At 37.8% G+C, this 18,858-nt stretch overlaps 1 protein-coding gene across 2 annotated transcripts in view; it reads right to left on the reverse strand.

The window, feature by feature from the left end:
• Positions 1 to 18,858, reverse strand: part of plcb3 (phospholipase C, beta 3 (phosphatidylinositol-specific)) — a 53,366-nt gene that overhangs the window by 4,359 nt on the left and 30,149 nt on the right. Inside the window, exons 3-33 of one of the 2 annotated variants that reach the window (XM_058781415.1) lie at positions 16,905 to 16,973; positions 16,671 to 16,811; positions 16,354 to 16,433; positions 15,337 to 15,390; positions 15,120 to 15,192; positions 14,188 to 14,288; positions 13,623 to 13,789; positions 13,389 to 13,535; positions 13,147 to 13,304; positions 12,699 to 12,781; positions 12,525 to 12,609; positions 11,737 to 11,884; positions 10,576 to 10,677; positions 10,334 to 10,413; positions 10,154 to 10,250; positions 9,893 to 9,977; positions 9,159 to 9,283; positions 8,884 to 9,038; positions 8,601 to 8,762; positions 8,369 to 8,468; positions 8,157 to 8,261; positions 7,790 to 7,884; positions 7,395 to 7,527; positions 6,245 to 6,280; positions 6,015 to 6,124; positions 4,305 to 4,414; positions 3,499 to 3,655; positions 3,309 to 3,385; positions 3,132 to 3,221; positions 1,062 to 1,119; positions 96 to 182 (exon numbers count right to left, since the gene is read on the reverse strand). In XM_058781415.1, coding sequence (XP_058637398.1) covers positions 96 to 182; positions 1,062 to 1,119; positions 3,132 to 3,221; positions 3,309 to 3,385; positions 3,499 to 3,655; positions 4,305 to 4,414; positions 6,015 to 6,124; positions 6,245 to 6,280; positions 7,395 to 7,527; positions 7,790 to 7,884; positions 8,157 to 8,261; positions 8,369 to 8,468; positions 8,601 to 8,762; positions 8,884 to 9,038; positions 9,159 to 9,283; positions 9,893 to 9,977; positions 10,154 to 10,250; positions 10,334 to 10,413; positions 10,576 to 10,677; positions 11,737 to 11,884; positions 12,525 to 12,609; positions 12,699 to 12,781; positions 13,147 to 13,304; positions 13,389 to 13,535; positions 13,623 to 13,789; positions 14,188 to 14,288; positions 15,120 to 15,192; positions 15,337 to 15,390; positions 16,354 to 16,433; positions 16,671 to 16,811; positions 16,905 to 16,973 — 3,270 coding nt within the window. Of the gene's footprint in view, positions 1 to 95; positions 183 to 1,061; positions 1,123 to 3,131; positions 3,222 to 3,308; positions 3,386 to 3,498; positions 3,656 to 4,304; positions 4,415 to 6,014; positions 6,125 to 6,244; positions 6,281 to 7,394; positions 7,528 to 7,789; positions 7,885 to 8,156; positions 8,262 to 8,368; positions 8,469 to 8,600; positions 8,763 to 8,883; positions 9,039 to 9,158; positions 9,284 to 9,892; positions 9,978 to 10,153; positions 10,251 to 10,333; positions 10,414 to 10,575; positions 10,678 to 11,736; positions 11,885 to 12,524; positions 12,610 to 12,698; positions 12,782 to 13,146; positions 13,305 to 13,388; positions 13,536 to 13,622; positions 13,790 to 14,187; positions 14,289 to 15,119; positions 15,193 to 15,336; positions 15,391 to 16,353; positions 16,434 to 16,670; positions 16,812 to 16,904; positions 16,974 to 18,858 lie in introns of both variants that reach the window. The other variant, XM_058781414.1, reaches the window with a different exon arrangement.

Raw genomic sequence — 18,858 nt, forward strand, 5'->3', positions numbered from 1 at the left:
TATTTTGCCATGAATAGGTGGAATCGATCAGTAAAAGAAAATAATGCGACAATGAACAGGGAATGAAGGTGGAATAAATCTGTGCATGGACTGACCATAGGAACCTCCTCCTCTATTTTCTGAAGGATGTCCTTGTGAAGGGCTTTTAACTTCTCTTGACGCTTCCCTTGAGAAAATTCCAGCTACACAAAGAGAGAGAAAGAATGAAGGAAATTCATGAGGAAGATTGACCTTGTTTATTTGAACTTTTGTTTGGTATGGCTCAGAAACACTTTGTCCTAACGAGGTTCGGAGCAACGGCAATGAGTTTCTGTCCAAAACTGATGAGACATTTTGTCAAGTGCTTGTTTACTAGAAAGCTTTGTGGAGTAGGGCCACTCAGAAGCATCTAATATCTACTGATTGCATACGATTTTATTGTCGTCAGTGAATGTTGCCTATCATTAAGAATCGAGTTTTTATGCAGTGTTCCACACCACTGGCACTAGTCAGACCCACCTGGGCAGCTCTTCGGACAACTGAGTATGTTGGCAGAGCTTATTGGGAGAGATCAATTTGACTGGCTGTTCAGTTTAAGGAGCCAGACCACAAGAAGATAATATCTTAGATGATTATGCTTAATAAATCGAGAGAAGCAGAAATTGTGATGACGTTCAAAACACCATTCATCGTGCAGCCCTATATGAACAAGCAACACATTTGTTACTGTAAAGTTTCATGTAGTGTTTTTAATAAAAATAGCTTTTAATTCAGTTCTTTTGAGGCTGCTTATTTGTCACATATGTTATCGATACAAAAATATTAGATTCTGGTATTGGACAGAAGCCAAAATTGTGGTATCAAGCCAACCCTACAAATTACGTCACCACTAGTTCTTTGATGTCGGTTCGGTGTGTAATGGCCTTTATGCATTCTGTACATACAAGAAAAACTGTTAAAAAACTGACAATGAAAACTTGAGTGGCACCTAATTAGGACAAGGTGTAAGATTAAAATGGTCTAAAAAGAGATATTTACACAAATAACACTAAATTCATAAACTTTTCCACAACTCTACTCACCTGACGGATTAAGGTGACTGATTCACTGATATGTTTTCTATTGATCTCATTCAGCTCCCTGCTGAGTGAGAGAACGACAGAAGGTTACGTTCACTGTACACTACCATTGAAGTGCTGAGAGAAATGCTGACCTTTCCAAAGTTTCCAGTGATGTTAATGGCTTGATGAGCCTCAGCAGCACATTCACAAATGGTCACATTTCTCTCTATTTCTCCCTTTCATTTTATCTGACAGTTACCATAACAGGATAATGAGAAATATGGCTGCTTTTTCAGATATCCCAAGGCATCTTAGAACATCTCTGATTAAGATATAGGTCAGATTGTTCTTAAAATTTTTGAAAAAATGGGGATGTAACTGTATGTGTCTATATAATGAAAGTCAGTGGGGTCCAAAACAACAGTGAGATATGAGGGTGAGGATGATAATGATGATTTTCATTTTTAGCTGAACTATCCCTTTAAGGCAGGTAGTGTCCATTCCTTACAATCCATTCACAGGTCACTAATATTTCATTTGCATTTATCCTCAGCATCCATTGTGCTACTGAGGCAACCCACTTTAAGGTTTAGTTTGCCACAAAATGAAAATGCTTTCATCATTTACTCACCATCATGATGTTCCAGACCTGTAAGACTTACTTTCTTCTTTAAAACACAAATCAAGATAAGGTTTTTTATGTCCATACAGTAGGGGTGTAAAAGTACACAGATGTCTCGGTACGTACCTCGGTTCGATACGATTTCGGTACAACAAGAAAGAAAACAAACAAACAACAAATCTACTATGCTAGGTTTCTTTTCATTTATTTTGAACAGACAGTAGTACACATTACAATATTTTCCACCTAGATGTGAAAATACTAAATATTATATTAAATTATAATGTTATATATATAAAATCTGCAGTACATACTGTATATACAAACAAGGAATAAATACTTGAAATATGTTTGATTTAGTAAACAGATAAACAAGGGGATAAAAACAGTGTGACACGTAACATAGCCTATATTGGCTATGCTATGCTGAGTTTCAGTTCATTTTTGTGACACGCTTAATTTGTTCACAGAAAGGAAACTCAAATGGCAGGAAGCATCATCCTATTTATTTTCTTATCATTTATTTTACTGTTTTCATTGTGAGTGTACACAAATAAAAGTAGACCTTTTACAGTGATGCATTATTAATAAGACAATAAATGACGGGAGTGTTTTAAGTTGATTCTGCTGGTATAAAGAAACAGTTGAAGTGATCGCGTGTGTATTTTATTCCAGCAATGCTGGAAGTTATGTATGTGTGTGTGTGCGCACACACACACACACAAAAACATAACTTCCAGCATTGCTAACTTGACAGCGCAGTTGGTACTTGATCAAAATAAAATACAGTGAACCAAACATCAGCGTGCCAGCCTCTGTGTCACCGTTGGAACGCGACTGAAGTACAAAGCCTATAATGAATAATAGTTTTGCATTCAGATACATCGCAAATATGGAAATATTATGGAATATTTGGATTTGTGCCGAATGAGAGAGGTAGGATACACGAGCACAAAGCTACATTTTGCGAACAGTTGAGTGCGTAAGCCTTTAAAGTATACTCCTTTGTCAGTGAGAGACACGTTCAGAATCAGCACATGGTCACTGTCTAGTGGGCTTTGTTTTCAAGTGTGCAACTCATGGCATTCGCCTGTTCTTCTGCTGGTGGTTATCAAACAGCGCTGCATTACTTGCAGGCGCCCCCTTCTGAATTGAGGGTGAATTGCCTGTATTCGTTGTAAGGCCTCATGCACCGAACCGAGATGTCCGTACCGTGATGATTTGGTATGAACACATGTATCGTTACACCCCTACCATACAGTGAAAGTCAATCGTCACCAAAACTGCTTGCTACCCACATTTTTTAAAAATATCTTCTTTTGTTTTTGGCAGAAGAAAGAAAGCTTTCCGAGTATGGAATGATAAGAGGTTGACTAAATTATGACAGAATTTTTATTTTGGTCAGACTAACCTTTTAACCCTAGACTGTCACTGGCACTGTCCTTGAGATAAGAAAAACTATTACTCACGCCTCAGCCTTGTCCTTTTCTGCTTTCTTGGCCTCAACGATGCTGTTCAGCCTCTTCCTGTCCAGAATCTTTTGTAACTCTTTCTTCTCTCTGCGGGTAGAAAAGTGACATTTTAGCATTTGTCCACAAACACACAAATGCACCTCAAACACAAAAACACAGAAAAAAGTTTCTCACTTGTCACACACATCCTTGAGCTTCTTGATCTGGGTCATTTGGCATTCTTGAGCGATTTCCCTCAGTTTCTGATTGGCCTGACACAGAAGCACAGAGTCACAAAAAATACACATTTTTAGCAGTGTGTGTGTGTAGTGCCTTACAGAGCAGCTGTGATCGCTGTGTCTTTGGCTATTGTTGTGTGTCATACCTCTTTGAGGTGGAAATGTTTTGCCTCTTTCTCTGTCTGAAGTTGTGTCTGTCTAAGCACAAGAAGCTCCTGCATCTGCTCCTCTTTGATCCGGTCCATCTGTTTCTGCACCTCAAGATCCAGCTCGTTCAATTCCCTATGACCCTCCTCTGACCCACTGCACACACAAATAGCAAACATCTATTTAATAATAGATCATTCAAACCGAACAGTCTCCAATGTTCTTTTAACCAAAGTCCAGCAACCTTTTTGACATTAAGTGAGGTTTCATTTTTTGGGGAATTTCTCATTTTTCTTAAAATATAATTTGACCCTGGAAATTAACAAAGTTAAGGAATTTTGATCAATGTAAAACTAAGAAAGGTTCTGCTGTAAAATGTAGCAATTGTTCTGATTCGACACTACATCTAGGTCACTAATAAAATAAGCACATTTGTGACAGTGGGCATGTGAAAACTGTTCAAAAGATCAGATGTTCTATGAAAGGTCAGAGTATTTGGCTTCTCATTCAACTTATAACGAAATAAAACAGTCTGCGTTTAACCCTTGGTGTCGCTCCCTGCTTTAAACAATGTAAAATATCCGTCAGAGAGTCTGATCACAACCCCTTCCATTATTCTCTGCTAAACACAATGTTCCTCATGAGAACTGAACATTCATTTCAGTTTGGCTCCTTTACCACTCTGAGCTTCTGACCTCTTGATCTTTCTATGATCATTGTATGAATTACAGCACTCAAGCAAAATATCCACCTGGCCAACATTAATGAAGGCCAAACGGTCAATGTTGAATCTAAATGTCCTCACTTTTTCCTCAGACTGGAGCGCAGACGCTTCTCCATCTGACTCCGTTTCCTCTGGAGGTCAGAGTTCAGCTGACTACAGCGAGTCCTTTGTTCTTTACTGAGAGCCCACACCTGAAACACACAAAAACACATTCTTTAAGTTATTGTTGAAAAGAGACTAGCATAGTTGCAGCATTTGTCAGAGCGCTATGGCGCTGATATAAGTTCGCCATTCTTATGCCACAGCACTGTTGACTGATCGATACATATTGGCTGATGATGTTTTAACGTGTTGATTCATTTTTGAAAACTGCATGGCTATAAAGTCATTCCAGGTCTTGAGGGTTTTAACATACCATATAATTTTAGCAAACGATCTGACCTTCAAATAGCCATACAGCCATACAGAAAATCTACTAACACCATTGCTATCTACTGAGAACTGTGGTAGACTCGAGTCATGCTCTCTCGCTCAATAACAGTGGTTCCCAATCCTGGTCCTGGAGAACCCCCAACACTACATTTCTGATGTCTCTCTTATCTGACACACACATTTGTTGAGGAGTTGAATCACGTGTGTTTGAATAGGGAGGCATCTAAAATAAGCAGCGTTGGAGGTTCTCCCAGACCAGGATTGGAGACCTTTGCTCTATAATATTGTTACTATAATAACTTCTTAGAAACAGCCCCAGTTCTAAAGTGAAGCTTTCAAATTTGTAATGAATGCTTGTTTGTTTTGACGATTAAACGTCTGAAAGAAGGTTTTACAGAGTTTTATAAATGAATTTAATTTAACTAATCCCAGAGCTATAACGCCACAACCACCAAATTTCTGCTAATTTTCATGGACAAAAAAAGGTTCACTGTGTATTGACAATAATGAAGAAATGTATAAAGCAAAGCTCACTTTCAAAGCAATCAGCTTTCTCTTGGCAAGTTCAGCAAATCTGAGTGACCAACTTGAACACATTTGGGAAATCTGCATGGCATAATCTTTTGCCCTCATGCAAAATTCACAATTGCATGGATTCCTACAAAAATGACTGGATTTTGCCTGAAAAATATTGCCAAACAGCAAATATGTCCGAACCATGGACCCTTTTCACATGACTGTGATGGTGCATTTCAACAGTCATCAGCATCGTAAATCCTCGAAAGTTTTTTAGATTTAGATTTTTAAAAAGATGTATGTACTGTTATAACACTATACTTTATATTATATCACCTTTGCTCAAATTACAAAAAAAACTAGTTAACACTAATGCAAGGGTGTTTCCTTTTTTTTTGAAAGTTATGAAAACACTATCGTGGGAGTTGTTCTTTTGCTATTTGAGCAAATGGGAATGCAAAAAATATGTTTGTGGTACTCTCCCATTCACTGCTCTCAAAGTTAACCCAACTATGACGACTTCCGCTGCTAAGAAACCCAGAAATGTAAAAAAGGTCCATTGGATTAATCTGTCTATGTACCACAAGCAAAGCCTATCAACTAAGACACGCTAGCTACAGTGCATGTTCAAACATATTAGCAATGCCTGGCAATATGCTAAAACACCCTTTCCATCCAGGCTCTTTCAACCAAACATCAAAGCTGGTCTTGAAGAACTGAACTTCTTTTTTTATCTAGGTAAAAATATACGTGCATATTAGCTGGTTAAATGCGACCATGACGGTACATTCCCTACATAACACACAACTGCAAGTGGTGTTGCAAGAATAAAGTGCTTTTGACCTTTTTGAGATGTTTCTTTTTTAGCTCCTTGAGTTCCTTGCATTGCTTCTTCAACAGCTTCAGGTAGGAGTTGTGCTGTTTGAGCTCATCAATAGACTGAGGTTCGATTACTGCAAAACACAATTAGTTACAAAGCTTGTCCGTGATATGCAACACCTCTCACTCAGCACTTTGAAGGGGACTGATGAAGATGAAGGTACAATGGTTAGATGAGGGTGAGTGAGTCTTACCTTTAAGAATATTGTTGACTAAATCTTCTTTTGGGCCTAAAATATATTACACACAAACACTCAGGTCACTTAATGAACATGACATGCATATTCATAAGTAGACATTAGAGGTATTACGGTTCACGGTTCAGTACGTATTGCTGTTTTGGTACAGTTTAGTTTGGGAGTGGGGGATAAGGGGTGTATTCTTAATTAGAAATTTTCACAAGAATTCACTAGCACTTGGTAACAGTTTGCCTTAACTTTAAAAAAACCTGCTTTGAAATACTAAGTAAACATTTTTATTAAATAAACAGTTGTATGCTCTACATTGTGTGCCAAAACATACATTACAGAGAGCACTTTAAACATTAAATAAAAATAAATAAATAAATAAAATAGTAGGATGAGTTAAATTGACAAGTAAAGATAAAACAGAAAAAAAAAAGTGTTAACATATTGATTGATTTATTTTGTAAATGTAGGGGGCTCTATATTATTTCATTGCAGTTAATGTTCTTCAGAGAAAAAGAAAAATCAAGGTAAATTTAGAAGTCCAAAAAGAAATATGTATATTTTAAAAATACATATTTTAGTAAATAACATTGTGCTCCTTTCTGATGTGCTCCATCTTGTGCTTGCATGGTGAAGTTTAAGTTTAACTCACTTGCTGATAAATCAAACTAACTGTGAAATATAAGCCATAGATAATTCTAGAGATCCAAAAACTTCATAATATTTTTTTTTTTTATTCATATAACATGAGAACTAAATTTAAAAAGGGAATTTATTCCCTATAAAAGCCATTTATAAAAGCTTATAAATGGTTGTCCACTCTTAACCATGCTGCCGATTCAAGGTGATAACCAAACGTCTTCTGCTATGCTTTGTTTCTGTAGTCGACAGCACCGTGAAGTCTTTGCGATTGCAGAGTGGCGCACGGACGCAACAATTGACACAGATAGATGAACGTGCATTAGTGCAAGTCACTCCAAATGTCTTTACCAAAAGAGATCTTTTTTTTTTATACAGAGAACCACTATACCTCTAATAGACATCAGTACAGAAATGAATGACTGAAACATTATGGGCATTATGGGGGTGGGGGGTGGGAATGATCGTGAGCAAGACAGCAGGAAAAAGAGTGACTGTTTCTGAGGTGAGACCAAACCTGATGCAGGAGGGTTCATGACCTCAGTGAGTACAGAAGGAAGTGTTGGAGACGGCAGAGGGCAAATAGGGTCAACAGAGGTCACACAGCCAGAATCAAACTTGTCTCCTTCATCTTGTTTTAAAGGTCCACCCTGCAGAGACACACACACAATGTTTTCACTTAATGGCTGAAATATCTACAAGATGTTAGTTCATGTAGCAGTGAGCTAATAGTAATAGGAATTTTTTTGCAAGGACTGCAAGTTCAATTGGGAGATCACTAAGGGGATTGGTTGGTTGCAGAAATTCAAATCGGAGAAAAATCACTATTACCAGAATTTTATATGGGCTACTGCCAGATATTTGCTAAATGATAGATACCGATCTAAGGTAAAGTCGAAAGGAGTAACTGACCTCAGTGGGATCCTCCATAAGTGCTAATAGCTGTCTTTCTCTCTGGACCAGCAGAGAAAGATGTTTAATGGGGTTTGTCAGAGCCTCTGCATACTCTACACAAAAACAAGAGGAAGACTGCTACAAAGGCTGATAACGAGTGGTACAGAGGGCAAAGATCGGGACTTATAACTGAAAGACTGCTGGTTTGAATTATACTCTGGGTGACCCATTAACCATCTTTTTTGTTTTATTAAAATATATATACACAAGCATTTGTATTTGCACAGCAATATAGTTGACCAGCTGCTGATATTACAGTACATCTTTGTAGCAGATTATAAACTCATTGTCATGGCATTCACAGTCTCACAGAAACCTCTCCTACCTTGGTGTTCATTGGGAATGTAGTCTTGTGCCTCCGTGTACACAAGTAGGGATGACAGCATGAGCGGCTGGTTCAGCTCATTCTTCAGACAGATGTAATGATATCCTAACAGACACATAAACATACACATATAGCAGATGTAGGAGTGTAGATATTTAGTACAGTATCAGACTAACAAGTCTGTTAGATCACTGCCTCGTATTGGCACAAACCTGGGCGCATTGCCGATACTGGCAAGATGCGATGGCCAATAAACTTTCCGTTTTCTTCATACACTGCTATTCGCAGAGATGCAAGGGTGGGCAACACCACCTAGAAAGATAGAAATTAACAGCATTTCATTTAACAAAAAAAAGTGTAGACTAGTAGCGTATTAAACAGCTTCACAGTTTTATGCATGACAGAATTGTCATTTTAGGACAAACTTTTCTTTTCATTTGTTACCTTGTTGAACACAAAGGTTTCATCATCCCAGACTGGGTCCAGAGAGTTGTTGTTAGACGTTTTCGTTCGATATTTCCTTTTAGTGTCTGCAGGAAGTCCAAACATGTCCACCTCCACGTAAACACCAACCTTCTTATCGTTCAGAAACTGACCTGAGATGATCTACGTATGCGAAGGAAAAGTGAGAAATGACACGATTGTACATATTACATTTGAAATTACAAAGTAAAATAGCTGACTATTACTATATCTTTAAACAGCATACTACATGAGCACAAAATACCTTGATTCTAACTGTGTTGGCTACGATGCCATCCACAATGTCCATAGTAAAGGGGTCAAAGTGTTTGTCTGTGCGTCTCATGAACTCTGGCTTCAGCAGATAACCACAGCGGCCGTTATATTCAAACACCCCCATGTTCAGCTGCATCGGCAAGTCTAAGACAGAGAATAAATAAGCTTATTTAAAGAGAGGCTCCTAAAATATATACAAACGTAGAAAAAAACAACTAGACAGAAGGAAGAAGACAATAATATAGTGCTGTTTGCATAGCTGACCGAGAGTTTGGAAGTTCAGTGCCACCATTTGGCAACCCACATTCCAGAAGAGCTGTGGCATATAGTTACTAGAGTCCACACGAGTCCCTTTGGGGTAGATCCGACTCAGCTGCTTTTTATTGTATCTGAATACAGACATTTTGCTCAGGAAGAACAACATTACTTGAATATAAAAGCGCAAACACGTACACAACCAAACTGTATAACTAAAACTATCACTGTGTCCTGATTCGTATATTATCTGTCCAAAGATAGAATTCAAAATTAGAATCAAGAAATGTTGAAATGAGTATACTAAAGATACTGTCATGGTCTACTACTTCTGGTGAATATTTGGATCAGATCCACAAACACTCCAGTCTAGATCCAGATCCAGTGATATCCAGTCTAAAACTAGAAAACACAGTAGATGTGCAATACTGTACTTACAATATGGTACTAGGAAGAATTGTTGAGTAGTATAAATAAATGAACTGAAATGTGGACTGTATATATGAGGAGTGTATATAAGACAATATGATTGACAGGCCAGTTTACATTGACATGATGTGTGTAAAAGTGTGCAAAAAGATGCTATTATGACACAGTAGTATGTACCAAAACTTGCCTTCCCTACTGCTACATACAAGAATTTTACACATACACATACTTTTAGGAGATATTACATGTAGGTCAACTGGGATGCAGCACATTATAGCAGTCATTATCTGCTGACTGAGGCTGGTGAAGGATACTCAACAAACTCGCTGGGAGAGTTCTTTAATGTGTCCATGCCTTTGGTCTCCACAAAAGATGACATCTCAAAATACTTATCCCTCTCTGAAAAGAGATAGAGGGATCAAAGTTAAAAATAGACACATGACAGACTAAACAATGACTTTATGACGCGGACAGATAATTCTGTCCTGGCTTCTAATTGGTCAACACAGTACTGGTTTCAGACATAAAATACACAGCATAGTAACAGCTATGATGTGAAAGATATCAGGACTCACTGGCTGCTGCCTCAAAGGATTTGAATTTGACAGGTTCTATGTAGTTGACCAGCGTAGACATCTCCTCTGTAGCATTCACCTCACTGTACGCAGTACCCTGAAACAGAGAGACACGTCAAAGGTGCACAGAGAGAGAGAGAGAGACAGAGAGAAGAATAGCAAACATGACAGATGAGTTACCTCATCAGTGTTGTTGTGTTTCTTTGGATCTGGAATGGGTTCCTCTTCCTCCTCTTCTTCACTTTCCCCATCTCCCCGATCTAGAAATTAATATTAAAAAATAATACACACAGACACAAAGACACAGAAAATTGAATACACACCATAAACACATTAATCATGAACTTCCCTACAGGTGCCTAAGTGGCATCAGTCTTCATCCTGATTGGTTGAGACCTCATGTCAACTAGGCACAAACCCACCAATAGACTTGCGGATATCAAGATCTTTGGTCATCCTCTCTGCAAGCTTCTCGCCCCCATTGGACATGAGCTGGCCCACCTCCCCATCAGACAATGGACAATCTAAACACAAATCTCATAATGAATGGGTCTGGATGTGAAATGAAATTGGTAACAGAAAATTGCATTGTGTGCATATGAAATTGCTTGTAACTGAATGGGCCAGAATTGTTTCAAGACGACAAAAAGAGTGAAAACTACAACTTAAACAGACCCTAATGCATTTTCAGTGCAAAATGTAGCTAATGAAAGAGTTCAAATTGTTTAAAAGTTGTAAATGTCATCATTTACAGCCAAGAGGGAAAGTCATACAGGATTGGAACGACATGAAGAAGAGTAAATGATGACACATGGTTCATTACCTAACTCTCTAATCATGCAGACATGAAAGATGTGCAATAAAACGGCCCATGAGAATTAGTAATGAACTAAATGTTATGCTTTATCATACAAAATCAGATGTGAAATGGTTGTTGAAGACAGTAATACTAGATAAGACAAAGCTGTTCACAGTAAAGGTTCTTCATTTATTTTTTCACTGTTCAGTGTGTGAGCTAGCTGTCAGAATGATTCAAGTTTACGTCATGGGTTTGAGACTTATGCACTAAAAGAACTGGTTGAAAAGAGCCGTTTAATTGCAAATCAGACATCATGGATTACACCTTTTGCTGGGACATCAAGCAGGACAATGCAATAATGTTGAATGCTGATGGAGGAAACACTGACATGCACTTTAAGAGACCGTTCACACAGAGGATGTTTTTGTATTCCACTATGCGCATTCAAGGTAAAACAAGTTTAAACTTTAAAGGGGTCACGGCACGGATTTTCTAAAAATTATTTTAGAAAATTATTAAAATTATACATAGAAATTATTATTTTTAATTGATTCTCTCAAATGATCCACAAATGCTTATGCCTGGTGTTTTTTTTTTTTTTTTCTGCGTCTCTCTTTTTTTTTTAAAATGCAAAAACACATGTGAATGGACCCAATGTGTGATGAAACCGTATACATAAATTATTGTTGTAATTGTTTTGATGTATTGGCAACCATTTCAATCACAGTCACTTTTGTGTTAGAGTGGATCAGGCTAGGTTTTGGTGTGTTGCGTGTACACACACCATTCAAAGGTGAGGACTGTTCATCTGTCCCGTCCTTGCGTCTGATGCTCCCACCATTAGAGGCCCTGTGCTGATGTTTCTTCTTGTTCTTGATCAAGATCTTCCCCATGAGTTCCTGGGGGCTTGGCAGTTGTTGACCAGGAACCAGCTGTAAAAACAATAAAAACATAAAAATCTACTCTCAAACTAAAAATGTAATAGTTTACTACTCTCAATTTTTACATGATTCTCTTAATTATGATTGCCAAATCACTGCATTCCGTGGTCAAATATCTTTGTAGTGACAAAAACTATGTAATTACTGGCTGTCCCAGCCAGCCAATTTCCTACATAGCCGTTATATCACTGCATTGATCTCTTTCCTTTCACAATAATGCAATGATTTTCAGATCAAAGCAAGACTTTAATTTATTATTTTATCAGGTAGCCATTTAATACTTTGGAATCAAACTGCATTAGGATGATACAAGACCCCTTCACTTTTACTGGGATCCTGCCTACTCTCGTCTACATTTATCCTAGTAATAATGGACCATCCTTAACTACAAGTAAAGTTAGCATGAGTTTAACTTTGATCTTGGCTTTAGAAAAGTTAGCTTGAAAGTTTATAATGATTTTAAAACCTTTGAAAGTTTTAAGGTGATAGATAGACGGATAGCTAGATTAATCGATTCATTGATTCAGAACTTTGCTCCGAAAAACAATTACACAAAATTAAACAAAATTTTGTTTTATAGTAATTGAATAATTATTGACGTTTGCCTTTTTTATGGTGTTGAAGAACTCACCGGATATTTCTCCAGGGGTTCAATGAGCAGCGCATCCCCGAACATAGAGCGACAGTACTCTGCCATTTTAGCCTGCTGCTTTGCCCTAAAAGACCATATAATAATCAAGATAAAAATTAACAGGATAAAAAAAGAAAAACAAGAAATATGCATTATGCACACACTTATACTTACGAGTCCACATGATTTTCAAAGGACAGGATGAGAGGGTAGGGAGATGTCTTGAAAGCACTTTCAGCGATGGCCTCGATCACTTCCTAAAAATGCAAATATTGAAACTTTACACACGTCTCATTGCAGTTCAGTGTGTGTGCAGTTTAAATAAAGCAGTTTTCATTTGACAGTAAAGGTGCAGTCACATTAGTGAAATTTTGCAGGCAAAAAAGCTCCTTTATCTATTGTCAATAGTGCAGAAATATATGAAGCTCAGCTCACCAGAAGCTACTTTCAAACCAAGCAGCTTTCTGTTGGTCAACAAGGCAAATATTGGCATGTGACCAGCTTGAACCCTTTGCAAAATCTTCACAGAAATCTTGCAAAATTGCAGGATTCCTATTGAAATTACTGTATTTTGCCTATGAAAAGTTGCAGAACAATGGTAAATGTGGGGCCATAAACACACCTTGAACGATATCTCAGTTGTCATGGTAAAACCGTGCGTGATGATTGGCTCTTCTTCAGGTGGGCGGCCCTTCCAGCAGTCCAGCTCTATACAGCGGCATCCTGTCAGCAACACCTGCCTGTACATCTCCACTGATGACAGGCCCGTCAACTGACCCACTGAAGGGGGAAAACACAGACCGAGGTCACGTGTGCGTTTATTACCATATTTGCGTCTATGAGAGTGTTTATGCATTTGCATACCTGTGAGGTACGTGTTGTGTGAAGAGTTGATGAAATAGTGGGACAGGGGTTGGTTCATATCGTCGATGATGTCCAACCTCTCAGGAGGAACCACAGCGTTCTCCTCCCCACCAAGATACTTTGTGAAGCCCATCAGGGAGATCTGATCTGCTCACACATGGACAGGTGAAACAAACCACCATCACTCTCATCGTCACCATGTCTAAATGTGTGTGTGCTTGTGCGCATTTGTACCTCTCTCCAGCTGGCTGGCGTTGGTCTCATATCTCTCCATGAGCTGGCGGATTTGCTCTCGCTTGAGTGGTGGGTAAAGAACCTCATTTAGTCGAGAATCTCTCTGTTTGCGATTTATAAAGTCCATCAGCTGATCCAGAGACAGGAAGGGCTTCCCTCTGGAGCCACTGGGTACACATAGTAAAGAATGAAATGAGTCAAAAACATTTTGCAAAGCATCTTTACATAATTGTTAAGACATAAAGTGGCCCCAAGACATATTTGGACACACTTAATAATGTATAAATATCACTGGATTAGAAACAAAGCATCAGTAGCATTTCTTTTTTCTGGACCCTTTTTACATGGACATTTTCCACAACTGTTACATTTTTAAATTATTCTTTGATAATATAATTATTGCTTGAAAGTGTGCCATTTTTCTTCAAATATAAATGCTATTTGGTTAATATATTAAATAACATTCTTCTTTTAGCATTCATGCATAAATAAATGTGGCCAAGTGTCCAAATGCATTTTGGGGCTACTGTATCTTTGTCATCGCTGTTGGACTCCGTTCACTCACAGCTCCACGAAGATACGCTCCACCTCTGGTCTGGGACTTAGTTTGTTGAGAAAGTTCTGGAACATTTCCCAGGTGAAGTCATCTGTCTTTATACCATCCACCTGAGGAAAATAAATGACTGAATGACTGAATGAATGAATGAATGAATAAAAATGAAGATCTTATTGTTAAAAGTAAAAGCAGAGGAAAATTTTCATATTTTTTTGTGAATGTGTCTGCAGTGTATTTTAAATCGAAAATTACATGGAAAATAGGATTTATCTTGTTGTGCTGAAATAAAGACTTTGATGTACTATATTATCATATAAGTTCACAACATTATGAAAAATAAAAATGTAGAAATGAGACCCACAGTACAACACATATTTCGCATGACACACCGGACAGTACCTAGCACAGTACAGTTCAACATTTTTCTGCACTACGAAGTCAATTGTGCTTGTTGATATTGGTACAATGACTGACTAGAATTTTTTTTTTAATGGCACTTCATGTTATACAGGACATTGACACCTGGCGTAGAATATAGCCTCTTTAAGTTTCTCAATTCATGCTGAAGTTCAACCAGCAGAGGGCAGCATAAGACAGTGAACAGACTGACATGAGGATATGTGCTGATCTAAGACCAGCTCCTCCGTGTCCAAACTGAACCATAAAAGGCCCGATCGCAGATCACCATAGAGTGGCAAAGAAAAAGAAATGATAAGGAACATGTTACAGGTGAAGACAGAGTGAGACGCAACAATAGATTGGACTAAAGAGATGATGGGTGTGGGTTATTTGAAAAACAATGCATTTATATTGAAAGAACAAAAGAGACAAAAAACAGACACAAACACGTCACATGGAATCACAGCAGACAGACAGTAAAGGGTAAAACGGAATGGTTAAATGTGTAATAACTTGTGATTTGTGCATGACTGATTGATTACCCTGTTGTTGACCAGACCGCAGTGCTCCAGCGCTGTCTCCACACGTTTCTTATCTGAGAACATTTTCAGGATGCTAAGAGAAGTGAAAGAGAAAGAAAAAGAAAAGAAGTGAAAGCAATGATGAAAGAAGAAGTGGCGAATTAGCAATGAAAGCCCCGAAGAACTGGAAACATAGCTATGTTTGAGTAAGACAAAGCTTGAGCTTGTGTTTACTCACTTCTTCACTGGGATTTTCCCATCCTGATTTGACTGCAGCTTCAGCTTGGTGTAACTATGAAAAATGACATGCAAAAAAAGGACAGTTGACCATACCACACGTGTTTCATTATCCTTCATCTTTCTCATTAGTCTACGCTGATTATTTGCACTTATAAATCTAACTAAACCGTAATATCAGTAACACTACAGACTCTTAGAACAACAATCACCTCACATCAGCACTTTCTCAGACTGAGGCAAAGATTATGACAATAAGGGGTATTTTATTTTGCCTGGTATGGATTTGACCTCAAATCCTGGTTGTAAATGAGGATTTAACATGAATAGTTCACCCAAAATTGAAAACTGTGTCGCTTACTCATCATCAAGCCTTTAGGACTTCCTTTCTTCCATGACCGGGGAGTTTTCAATTTCATTTTTGGGTAAACTAACCTGACCAAACATGACCATCAGTTACAGAACCAACCCTGAGGCAAACCCAAAGTTATACATGAAAACTGGCTTGAACTTTTGTCAAGTCCAGTCAAGGCTTGAGTTTAGAGGATTCAAGTGTCAAAGTCAAATTGTGAGAAAACAGGTCACATTATAAAGCACAATTGCGAGAAACTCACATGAGTCACAATTATGATAAATAAAGCTGCAACAAGTCTTCCTTTTAGACACAAGGTTGCAATTTCGAGATATAAAGCCACAACAGTAATACAAAGTCGCAGAGAAAAGGAAAGGTAGCATTTGAAAGATATAAAGTAGCAACTAAATTTTGAGATTTAGTCACAATTGCGAAATACAGTCACAATAACGAAAAATAAAGTTGCATTGTGAGAGGTCACATTTTCAAAAATATCAATTAAAAGAATTAAATCACAAGCAAAGGTGCAATATAAAGATCAATGAAGTGGACTGACACTTTTTTGTATTTGTGCTACACTAACATGTCACTTGGCCTCAAACAACACCTTCAGAGTCAGACACACACACACACACACACACACACACACACACACACAGTACTCACACTTTGAATAAGAAGATGTTGCGGGAAGCATTCTGGGACAGTATGTTTGTGGCAAGTTTAAACAGCTCATCAGTCCACACCTGGAAACCCAATCATAACACCAAATAAACGTTCATAAATGAGCTCATACATTTATTATGTAAATATGATAATCCTACAAATCAATCAAATGTCAACGTTAGTTGAACATTAGTCATCTAATGTAGTTCATTCAGAGCACACACTTGCAAAGGTAGAAAGCGGAAAAACAGAACAGAGAAAGAGGGAGCGATTGCATGGACATGGTATCTAGGTGACGGGCCTGTCGTCGTGGTTACCTTGCAATAGCCATCCTGCACAGCTTGGAAGTTGAGGAAGGAGATGTTGACCAGGTCATTGCCGTAGACGACAGTTAGCAGCTTTGAGTCCGAGTTGCTTTCCCCTTTGCCCACACCCAGCGTATCACGTATACGTTGGTCCTACAAACACAGGCAATCCTTACCACCCACGTGCACTGACATAATGAACCTTTCCAAACATAACCTTCAACACAGGCACACATAAAAACGTACCTTTGGCATCTTGGCAAACCTCCCTGTCCTGGTGTCCCTGATTTGACTGATGTCTAGGATTTCCACTTCCTATAAGAAAAAAAAAAAACAGATAAAGATAAATAAATCATAATAAATGTTCTTTTAGATAGGTACTTCTCAACCAGAGAACCAGGGCCCAATAGTGGGCCTCAAAATTTGGTTTGGACAGAACAAGCATTAAATAAACAATTATCCCCCTCAACAAACAACTGTTTTATTTTATTTGAAGAAGGTTCCCTCCTTAAATATGTGCTTTTATTTACTTGTCTAATCATCTGTCAAATACTGCTGAATGAGTTTAATGGTTAAAGTTAACCCCGGTAATGATAATAATAGTTTTGTCATTTACTTTAATGTCCTCGTTAAAATCATTCAATAAATATGAATTCATGTCAGTTAGTCAGAAAGTGGAGACAGGCATACATCCTACATTTCAAATCAAAAGTTTTGTGGTTTACTGTCTATTTCTCTTAACTAGTGCTGTCAAACGATTCATTGCGATTAATCGCATCCAAAATAAAAGTTTTTGTTTACATAATATGTGTGTGTATAATGTGTATATTTATTATGCATATATAAATACAAAAACACATGCATGTATATATTTAAGAAAAATATGTTATGTTTATATGTTCAATATATTTATATATTATATAAAATATAAGAATATACATGTAAACACGCGTAAATATTTTCAAAATATTTACTGTATGTGTGTGTATTTATATATACATAATAAATATACACAGTACACATACATATATCATGTAAACAACAACTTTTATTTTGGATGCGATTAATCGCTTGATAGCACTACTCTTAACATTTCTCTTGACATTGTCACGTCGCAGACATACACTTGAACTCTCCTGGGAAAAATACTGATGACTCCGATTTCTGTCCAATCAGGTTATCTTGAGAGTGAGAATGCCCCTCCCCCATTTCCACCTGTCACCAATTAGGAAATAGCAAATCATGGCTCCTAGCTATGATTTTTTACAACTTAAAGGAAGAGCATTTAACATGTCTTGTCTGTTTCAGGAAAATATGTCAGCACATAATAGAAAAAAGTGATTTCATGGGGTCTTTAAGAGTAATGAGGAATGAAGTAACACTGAACAGAGGTCCAGAGAATCCCTGACACACCACACACACATAAACACTGACAAAGCAAAGGATACTGTCACTGAAGTGGAGAAGCAGTCATAAGTTTAAAGTGAACTTTCACTTTATGACTTTAAGACAGATTCACTCAACACTTCAGGATTCACATCTTAGATAAACATCTCTGCTTCATGTCTTCTGGAAAGAGTGTCAAACACGACCGTGATCTCGTAAAGAGAATAGCTGAGTAAATGAGCTGGGGCAGTGGTTGGATGACTGTGCTTGTAAACTTCAACAATTAACAAACCAGATCTGGACTGTAAATACTTGCTCTATAGCCGAGAGCTCCGTCCCTTTCCATCGCGTTCTTTATCGTCTTTCTCTTTCCTGTACTCTTGTCCCCCTCCCACCATGGTGTGTGACAGTGCGGATGAAGTTGCTGAGTTGAACGTTCCCCAGAGTGTGCGCGAGTGTCATGGGTTACTGGTCGAAGTCTGCTAAGGACTGGTTCCAGTCCAAACAGGCCCAGCAGGATGGACCCACACACAAACAAACAAACACTCTTGTATTTTCTCCCTGCAGCTAATGACTCATGTAATACTGGCTCCCTAAAGCGATACTGGGACAATTTATTTATATTTTAATGATTCATTTTCAGATACTGGGAACTTTCTGAGCCAATGATGTCTCGGTCTATACATGTACAACAGATTGTTCTTAAAGTATTTAAACAAAACAAAAACTAGTGATTTCTGTCCATATGTACAACAGAGCATTGTTACTATTCACTTAGAATTTAGAAATAAAATATAATTAAAAAAATGAATAA

Source organism: Onychostoma macrolepis, chromosome 07 (assembly GCF_012432095.1).
Source record: "Onychostoma macrolepis isolate SWU-2019 chromosome 07, ASM1243209v1, whole genome shotgun sequence".
Taxonomy (NCBI): domain Eukaryota; kingdom Metazoa; phylum Chordata; class Actinopteri; order Cypriniformes; family Cyprinidae; genus Onychostoma; species Onychostoma macrolepis.